Consider the following 9,296-nt stretch of genomic DNA (forward strand, 5'->3'; position numbering starts at 1 on the left):
GAGTTTTGACAAGCCTTGCGTGCAGTGTCCCAATGTCTTTCAGCTTTTTTCTGAGCCAAACAAGCGCTAAAATAACGTCAAGACTCAATTGTTGTGAAGTTCAGGAGTACTGCTTTTGTAATTTGTAGGTGATCACAAGGCCCTATATGTCGTAATTATATTGATATTGTGTCAAATTACTATTTCAATTCGTTCGGTATGACTATGTTTACGATGTTTACCTCACTGGCTCACTTTTTATTTGGTAGCCTTAGCTCGATCATTTATGGCGTGGCTGAGACAAAAACTCGCGCTTCGGCCAGCGGGAAACTGTTCATCTCGAAACACTGGACCAGAAATACCTCAGCGTTGCTAGGCAACTGGCTAAATAATCTTTTGTTGCTAGACAATTTGCAGCTGCTTTTATTAAATGATTTGTAAAGTCTGCTATAGAATAGCGACGGAAGACGACAATGCGACGAGTGGTTTATGTGTTTTGCATCCGAGTCTGGGTTTTCGGGACTGCTGTCAATTTAGCAGCAGTTTGATTATCCAACTACAGTTTGATATTCAGGGTGCGCCGATTTCGCCCAAACTTGCCCCAGGGACCAAGTCTGACACGCTGAGCACGAATCTGGTGTTAGAAATCCGCTATTCTCAACCGATCACCCAAATTTACCGTTTTTGAGTTCGTCCATCTACAGATTGACAAACTCCAGGGGCCATCGATTTGGCCCAAAAATGGGTCTAGGGGACCAAGTCTGACACGCTGAGCACGAATCTGGTGTCAGAAATCCGCTATTCTCGACCGATCACCCAAATTTACCGTTTTTGAGTTCGTCCATCTACAGATTGACAAACTCCACGGGCCATCGATTTGGCCCAAAAATGGGTCTAGGGGACCAAGTGTGACACGCTGAGCACGAATCTGGTGTCAGAAATCCGCCATTCTCGACCGATGACCCAAATTTACCGTTTTTGAGTTCGTCCATCTACAGATTGACAAACTCCAGGGGCCATCGATTTCGCCCAAAAATGGGTCTAGGGGACCAAGTGTGACACGCTGAGCACGAGTCTGGTGTCAGAAATCCACTATCCTCAACCGATCACCTAAATTTACCGTTTTTGAGTTCGTCCATCTACAGATTGACAAACTCCAGGGGCCATCGATTTCGCCCAAAAATGGGTCAAGGGGACCAAGTGTGACACGCTGAGCACGAATCTGGTGTCAGAAATCCGCTATTCTCAACCGATCACCCAAATTTACCGTTTTTGAGTTCGTCCATCTACAGATTGACAAACTCAAGGGGCCATCGATTTGGCCCAAAAACGAGTCTAGGGGACCAAGTCTGACACGCTGAGCACGAATCTGGTGTCAGAAATCCGCTATTCTCAACCGATCACCCAAATTTACCATTTTTGAGTTCGTCCATCTACAGATTGACAAACTCCAGGGCCATCGATTTCGCCCAAAAATAGGTCTAGGGGACCAAGTCTGACACGCTGAGCACGAATCTGGTGTCAGAATCCGCTATTCTCAACCGATCACCCAAATTTACCGTTTTTGAGTTCGTCCATCTACAGATTGACAAACTCCAGGGTCCATCGATTTTGCCCAAAAACGAGTCTAGGGGACCAAGTCTGACACGCTGAGCACGAATCTGGTGTCAGAAATCCGCTATTCTCAACCGATCACCCAAATTTACCGTTTTTTGAGTTCGTCCATCTACAGATTGACAAACTCCAGGGGCCATCGATTTCGCCCAAAAATAGGTCTAGGGGACCAAGTCTGACACGCTGAGCACGAATCTGGTGTCAGAAATCCGCTATTCTTAACCGATCACCCAAATTTACCGTTTTTGAGTTCGTCCATCTACAGATTGACAAACTCCAAGGGCCATCGATTTTGCCCAAAAACGAGTCTAGGGGACCAAGTCTGACACGCTGAGCACGAATCTGGTGTCAGAAATCCGCTATTCTCAACCGATCACCCAAATTTACCGTTTTTGAGTTCGTCCATCTACAGATTGACAAACTCCAGGGGCCATCGATTTCGCCCAAAAATGGGTCTAGGGGACCAAGTGTGACACGCTGAGCACGAATCTGGTGTCAGAAACCCGCTATTCTTAACCGATCACCCAAATTTACCGTTTTTGAGTTCGTCCATCTACAGATTGACAAACTCCAGGGGCCATCGATTTGCCCCAAAAATGGGTCTAGGGGACCAAGTCTGACACGCTGAGCACGAATCTGGTGTCAGAAATCCGCTATTCTTAACCGATCACCCAAGAATTTACCGTTTTTGAGTTCGTCCATCTACAGATTGACAAACTCCAGGGGCCATCGATTTGGCCCAAAAATGGGTCTAGGGGACCAAGTCTGACACGCTGAGCACGAATCTGGTGTCAGAAATCCGCTATTCTCAATTGATCATCCAAATTTACCGTTTTTGAGTTCGTCCATCTACAGATTGACAAACTCCAGGGGCCATCGATTTGGCCCAAAAATGGGTCTAGGGGATCAAATCTGACACGCTGAGCACGAATCTGGTGTCAGAAATCCGCTTTTCTCAACTGATCACCCAAATTTACCGTTTTTGAGTGCCCTTCCAGCCAGAAATTCGCTTGGGCTAAACAATGGCAAACGTCGGGCAGCTTGGGCTTAGCCTGGGTTTGCCCACTTCGATCAAAACCAATGTATTTTTTACTTGGGCTGAGCTTGGGCATGCCGCAGCTATGCCAGAGTGTGGCCAGCTGCAGCTCAACCCGACATCCGCCCGCGCAATCAAAGCAGGCTCAACTTGGGCGGAGCGCGGGCTGATCAAGCTGGTTGTCTCCTTTGGCTAACTGGAGTAAAGCCGGAGTTGAGCCATACTTGATCGGCTGTTCATGCATGCGCATTTCTGCGCCAGTCACGTTTTGCTCGGGCTTACATCGGGCTACCGCCAATCGTCGCACAACTAGGGCTAAGCTACGGCTGTCCGGAGCTCGCAGAGCGGGCATACCTCCGGCGGAGCATGGGCTTTAGTCGGCGTTTTTGTGTCATACGCCGACTTTAGCCCAAGCCCTAGCCGACTTCAGCCCGACTAAAATCTCGGGCAAGCCGCACTTTAGCCTGCTTGGGCCCGGAGTAAAATTGCTGGCTGGGCTGGAGTCTGTCAATCTGTATAGATTAGTGATGTCAATTACGGAAAATCGGAATACCGATACCAAACCAAATACCAACCAAAACCACGGGAAAATACCGAAACCAAACCAACTTGGGAAACTGAGGGAAATACCAACTTTTTACCGATTTCTTAGCCTCTTATACATTAGTGAGGGCTTATGATACCAACAAAATACCAAACACATTACGATTGAAATACCAAATACCAAGTTGGTATCGGTTTGGTATCGGTATACCAAAAAGTTGGTATCCGATTGACGTCTCTAGTATAGATGGACGAACTCAAAAAACGGTAAATTTGGGTGATCGGTTGAGAATAGCGGATTTCTGACACCAGATTCGTGCTCAGCGTGTCAGACTTGGTCCCCTAGACTCGTTTATGGGCAAAATCGATGGCCCCTGGAGTTTGTCAATCTGTAGATGGATGAACTCAAAAACGGTAAATTTGGGTGATCAGTTGAGAATAGCGGATTTCTGACATCAGATTCGTGCTCAGCGTGTCAGAGTTGATCCCCTAGACCCCCAGTAAACATGCCGACGTCGGGGTGACGTCGGCAACTCGGCATCGGCATGCCGACGTCGGCCCGACGTCGGTCCAACCTCGGCACGACGTCGGCTGGATGTCGGATATGCCCGCATGTACCGACGTCCAGCCGAGGTCCAGCCGACGTCGGGCCGACGTCGGACCGAGATCAATTGTTGAGGTCCAGCCGACGTCGGGCCGACGTCGGGGCGACGTCGGACCGACATCGGCCGCTGTTTTGACCGTTGAAATAATATAGAATGCATGTTTCATGTTTCATAAAGAACTTCTGTATTCAAAATATCCTCAGGAAACTCAAATCTTCCTCCACGCCGCAACCCCCTGATCCGGACTGGACGGGAAACTTTATCCCATTTGGGATTGCCCGTAAGCCGAGCTCGCCCGTAGCCGGGTGCGGTGAGTGCTTGGAGGCTGCTCGGCCTATCCTTTGGTCAGGCTCAGCCCCGGCAACTCACCAGGGCCGGGCCCAGTTCATATAGAAAGGCCAGTCGGCAAGTGTCACTTTGCCAAAGTGCCAAAGGGACACTTTGGGAAACGTTGGTGCAGGTGTGTAAGAGTGGCTATATGAATCCATTGTGGGGTCGCCCTTTCCAATAAGTGTCACGTAACAGCAATGGGACCAGGGACTCTATATGAACTGGACCCAGGGTGCTCGCTAAGAAGACCAATGTACCTATCCATCCTATCATCCTTCCGGCTCTGAAATGGTCTTGTCTGACCGAAAGGGCATAACCCAACAAAACAAACTAAATTTGCTATCTGGCTGTGTAGTGTAGTGGTTAGCGCACTAACCTCGCTTTCAAATGACACGGGTTTCGAATCCCATCGCCGGCCGATGCTTTTGGCGTGTTGTCCCAGTAAACATGCCGACGTCGGCGACTGGGGGGCTCGAATCCCGCCGTCGGTTGATATTTTTGGCGCGTTGTCCCAATAAACTTGCCGACGTCGGCCCCGTCGGTCCAACGGCAAACGATCTCGTCAACCTCGGCAAACGACCTCGGCCCGACGTCGGCTCGACGTCGGCTGGACTTCGGCTGGACGTCGGAACATGCGGGCATATCCGACGTCCAGCCGATGTCGGGCCGAGGTTGAACCGACGTTGGGCCGACGTCGGGCCGAGCCTCGGCCCGACGTCGGGCCGACGTCGGCATGTTTACTGGGCCCATTTTTGGGCCAAATCGATGGCCCCTGGAGTTTGTCAATCTGTAGATGGACGAACTCAAAAACGGTAAATTTGGGTGATCGGTTGAGGATAGCGGATTTCTGACACCGGATTCGTGCTCAGCGTGTCAGACTTGGTCCCCTAGACCCATTTTTGGGCGAAATCGATGGCCCCTGGAGTTTGTCAATCTGTAGATAGACGAACTCAAAAACGGTAAATTTGGGTGATCAGTTGAGAATAGCGGATTTCTGACACCAGATTCGTGCTCAGCGTGTCAGACTTGGTCCCCTTGACCCATTTTTGGGCCAAATCGATGGCCCCTGGAGTTTGTCAATCTGTAGATGGACGAACTCAAAAACGGTAAATTTGGGTGATCGGTTGAGAACAGCGGATTTCTGACACCAGATTCGTGCTCAGCGTGTCACACTTGGTCCCCTAGACCCATTTTTGGGCGAAATCGATGGCCCCTGGAGTTTGTCAATCTGTAGATGGACGAACTCAAAAACGGTAAATTTGGGTGATCGGTTGAGAATAGCGGATTTCTGACACCAGATCCGTGCTCAGCGTGTCACACTTGGTCCCCTAGACCCATTTTTGGGCCAAATCGATGGCCCCTGGAGTTTGTCAATCTGTAGATGGACGAACTCAAAAACGGTAAATTTGGGTGATCGGTCGAGAATAGCGGATTTCTGACACCAGATTCGAGCTCAGCGTGTCAGACTTGGTCCCCTAGACCCATTTTTGGGCCAAATCGATGGCCCCTGGAGTTTGTCAATCTGTAGATGGACGAACTCAAAAACGGAAAATTTGGGTGATCGGTTGAGGATAGTGGATTTCTGACACCAGATTCGTGCTCAGCGTGTCAGACTTGGTCCCCTAGACCCATTTTTGGGCCAAATCGATGGCCCCTGGAGTTTGTCAATCTGTAGATGGACGAACTCAAAAACGGTAAATTTGGGTGATCGGTTGAGAATAGCGGATTTCTGACACTAGATTCGTGCTCAGCGTGTGAGACTTGGTCCCTGGGCCAAGTTTGGGCGAAATCGACGCACCCTGAATATCAAACTGTAGTTGGATAATCAAAGTGCTGCTAAATTGACAGCAGTGTTTTCGGGTTGTTTATAATACAATCGGTGCTTTATGCACTGCTATTATTACATCTCGAAGGAAGATCACAATTAAATCATCAGAAAAGTTGAGGTTATTCCTATTCCTAGCATATGCTTAATCGCTATGTTTTACAAGCAGGCTGACACGCTCCATTCCAATTCGGTCAAGCTAAATTTATTAAAGAAATTGGCATGCTTTGCAGCTTGGTATAACTGTTAAAAAAATGCTTGCTCTGCTCTGGATTAATCTCACTGCCATGTTTCATTACAAGTTCTCCACTATGACTAGGCCACACAAACACAGGATGAAACTACACTGACACTGTAAAACATGTTAACTAATAAGTAATTTCCTAGTTAACTGGCCACTTTTCACTGAAAAATGGGAGTAGACTTCTTTTTCACCAACAAAATGTCAGTAGACTTCAAGTGTAACAGCACTTCACTTTTCACTAACAAAATGCGAGTAGACTTCAAGTCGCATTTTGTTAGTGATAAGTGGCCAGATAACTAGGAAATTAGTAAACATTTTTTAACAGTGTAGGCCACAAGGAGGTCTTTGCTATTTAGTTCAGAGGTGTAAGTGACTGTTATTGTGGGAGGGAAATTATGAAATTTGCAGGAAATGAATGTATATAGAAAAATACATGCAAAATATTCCTTACCTTACCTTACCTCACCTTAGGGTAACAGGATTTTTTTAGGCTGTGAGGCCTGTGGGACCAGATCCGGCGAGCTCCCGATGTCCAGCATAGCTCAGTTCATCTCATGATTTATTTTATAAGTGTCTATAAAATGCAGCTTTTAGCTTAGCTATCTAGCTATGCGTAATGCACTAACAAGTCTCATCACTACTTCCTTTTTGCGATCCCGGATCAATTGCAGACAATCAACACGCCATGTCCCTGTACCGGTCAGCGGTGCGGCTGCTGCCGGCCTGCCTGCGGGTGACATCGCGCCGTGCTCTGGTGACCTCATCCGCCCGAACGAAGGACCACGACCTGCACCTGCCGACCCCGGCAGGACCGCTGGGCACCTGGGCCACCTTGAAGCCGCGACCTGAGAAATACGTCGACACAGGTCGGTGACACGGGTAGATGGCCTTGGACCGTGAGTAAGGTTTTTACTCTGCCACCGCTGTGTGTGTGTGTGAATATATGTGGCATGTTACAAATACCCAACTGCATTAGCTGTGTGAACATACGAGGTTTTTAGAGCGGCCGAACCTAAAACTCTTTGTTATGATAATATTGAAAATATGTCACAATTAGTTTGTACCGATCTCAAGCATGAATGGCAAAGGATCGGCTTATTTCAAATTTACATTGCTGTGTCCTGCAAATTAGTTTTAACGTTCAGCATGCAAGTCGAAATTTACTTTAGCTTGTAACCGATGCTGATCCTCGACGAGAAATGTCATTCCCATATTGTTTCCATATTGTTGCGATCTCAGCTTCTAAACCCTCCCCCCCCCCCCCCCCGCCCTCCAAAGAGGCCGATATCGACCCCTCGGTGACGGACCCGCTGCGCCACCCGGACTATTTCGGCGTGCGCCAGCTGTTCACCATGTCGGACCTGTTCGACGCGCGCGTGCACCTGGGTCACCGCGAGGGCTCGCTGAACCCGTACATGGCCGAGTTCCTGCTGGGCTCGCGGCTCGGTCACTGCGTGTTTGACCTGGAGAGGACGGCACAGCTGTTGCGGGACGCGCTCAACTTCACCACCCACATCGCCTACCGCGGCGGCATCATCATGTTCGTGTGCCGCTCGCCGCAGCACGTCCACATGGTGAGCCGACGGTGCCTCGCAAAGGAGTTGGGGAGCTTATCTGAGAGCTTGTATGATAGAGAGCCAAAGAAATTATCTTATAAATAATATCTTCCCTTGTTGTGTCCCTGCGCTTTGAAAGTCGTGGTTTCTGTGTTTGTTTTAATTTAGTTTTCGAACGTGATGGTTGCGTGAAACCAGTGCGTGTTTCTGATTATTCAGTGAGACTCCTGTCCCTAATGCGCTCTTGTACCGCAGATTGTATTTTTCTTCCTCTCTCTACAGCATTTTCTGGTTGCAAGACCCGGCATTTGATGATAGTGTGTGTGAATGCGCTTGGTCTTTCGCCACCTCCCGTGACCGGCTCTCCGCCCCTTGCCCCCCCCCCCCCCAGGTGGAGCGGACTGCGATGGAGTGCGGCGAGTTCTCTCACTGCCGGCACTGGCCGCCGGGAGTGTTCACCGACTCCACGGCGCTGTTCGGCGGCGTCACCCGGCTGCCCGACCTGCTGGTGCTGCTCAACACACTGGACACGGTGCTGGAACAGCACGGAGCCGTCAAACATGCCGCCAAGATGCTCATCCCAACCGTCGGAGTGGTGGACAGCAACTGTGACCCGCGACTGGTGACGTACCCCGTGCCGGGCAATGATGACAGCACCACTGCCGTACGGCTGTACTGCAAACTGTTCTCAGAGGCGATACGGCGCGGGAAGGCGGAGAGAGAAAAGAGCGCGGTGGTGTGAGGGGGAGAGGGTGGGGGTGGGGAGAGTGGTGGGGAGTGATTGTGGGAGCGATTGGCTGACACTGAATGCGTGTTGATATGGGTTAGTGAGTCAGCGAGTTTTGAAGTCCCCGTGTCGTTTCTGTCTGGTGCTTATTGTAGGAGTAAGAAAGGAGAAATCGGTGCTTGAAGGTGGTCACGATTGTCCTCTTCGTTACAATTTTGAATTGGGTGATGATGAAACATTAAGTCCCAGTTTTTGATTGTTTTACGCTGGAAGAATATCGAAGTGGTTCTGCAACCGCCCCAAGATTCACAGTCGATAAGGACTTTTCCGCTCCCATGGTACGGTCGAAAGCCTGACAATATATGTTTCTCATAGAAACACCTGTTACCTGAACTCCGTGTATTTCGTGAAAAAGTGCTAAAACTGAACAGTATGGAACGAGAAAGTCGATGAGAAGATCGAATCCTGGCCCCATAATGGTAATCATGCGCGTTTTAATGAAAAACGAACGCTACACAAATTTCAATCGTTCGAGTTTCGCATATCAAGGGGGGGCTGTGGATTCTTGAACTTCTACCTGGCTGCTTTCGATTCACTACTTCACGCCGAAAGCATCTGACTGGAGCGAGATAAAAGAGGAGTCGATACTTCTTGAGTGCTCTGAGCTTGGCTCTGAGAAGCAGCGGTAGCTAACAACAGGGCACAGCAAGCGAGATAATGGAATGAGCACGCACCGCTGATGACTTGCAATAGCATGACTTCCTGGGCGACTTGAAACCAAAGGGAAATCGCCCTGAATTCCTACCCAGCGTGACACGAACCTTTTACTATGGGTGT

General features: G+C 49.3%; 1 protein-coding gene across 5 annotated transcripts; it reads left to right on the forward strand.

Annotated features, from left to right (window-relative positions):
- The first annotated feature begins 456 nt into the window (after positions 1-456).
- LOC122387112 (28S ribosomal protein S2, mitochondrial-like) lies at positions 457-8,852 on the forward strand. Of its 5 annotated transcripts, none has more exons than XM_043376980.1 (4): positions 457-485; positions 6,848-7,042; positions 7,455-7,750; positions 8,124-8,852. In XM_043376980.1, the coding sequence occupies exons 2-4, from the start codon at positions 6,862-6,864 to the stop codon at positions 8,472-8,474; spliced, it is 828 nt and encodes a 275-aa protein (XP_043232915.1). In that variant the 5' UTR covers positions 457-485; positions 6,848-6,861; the 3' UTR covers positions 8,475-8,852. The 5 variants fall into 5 exon arrangements, with proteins under 5 accessions (XP_043232915.1, XP_043232916.1, XP_043232917.1 ...); XM_043376981.1 differs by lacking the exon at positions 457-485 and adding an exon at positions 4,869-4,919; XM_043376982.1 differs by lacking the exon at positions 457-485 and adding an exon at positions 5,836-6,047.
- The last annotated feature ends 444 nt before the right edge of the window (positions 8,853-9,296 follow it).

This window comes from Amphibalanus amphitrite, unplaced genomic scaffold (assembly GCF_019059575.1).
Source record: "Amphibalanus amphitrite isolate SeventyFive unplaced genomic scaffold, NRLGWU_Aamphi_draft 000273F_arrow, whole genome shotgun sequence".
Taxonomy (NCBI): domain Eukaryota; kingdom Metazoa; phylum Arthropoda; class Thecostraca; order Balanomorpha; family Balanidae; genus Amphibalanus; species Amphibalanus amphitrite.

Bases quoted from the DNA above. Each gene is read 5' to 3' on its own strand.
- LOC122387112 (XM_043376981.1), top strand. The intron at 7,043-7,454 runs GTCGGTGACACG...CGCCCTCCAAAG, and splicing joins TGAGAAATACGTCGACACAG to AGGCCGATATCGACCCCTCG. The intron at 7,751-8,123 runs GTGAGCCGACGG...CCCCCCCCCCAG, and splicing joins CGCCGCAGCACGTCCACATG to GTGGAGCGGACTGCGATGGA.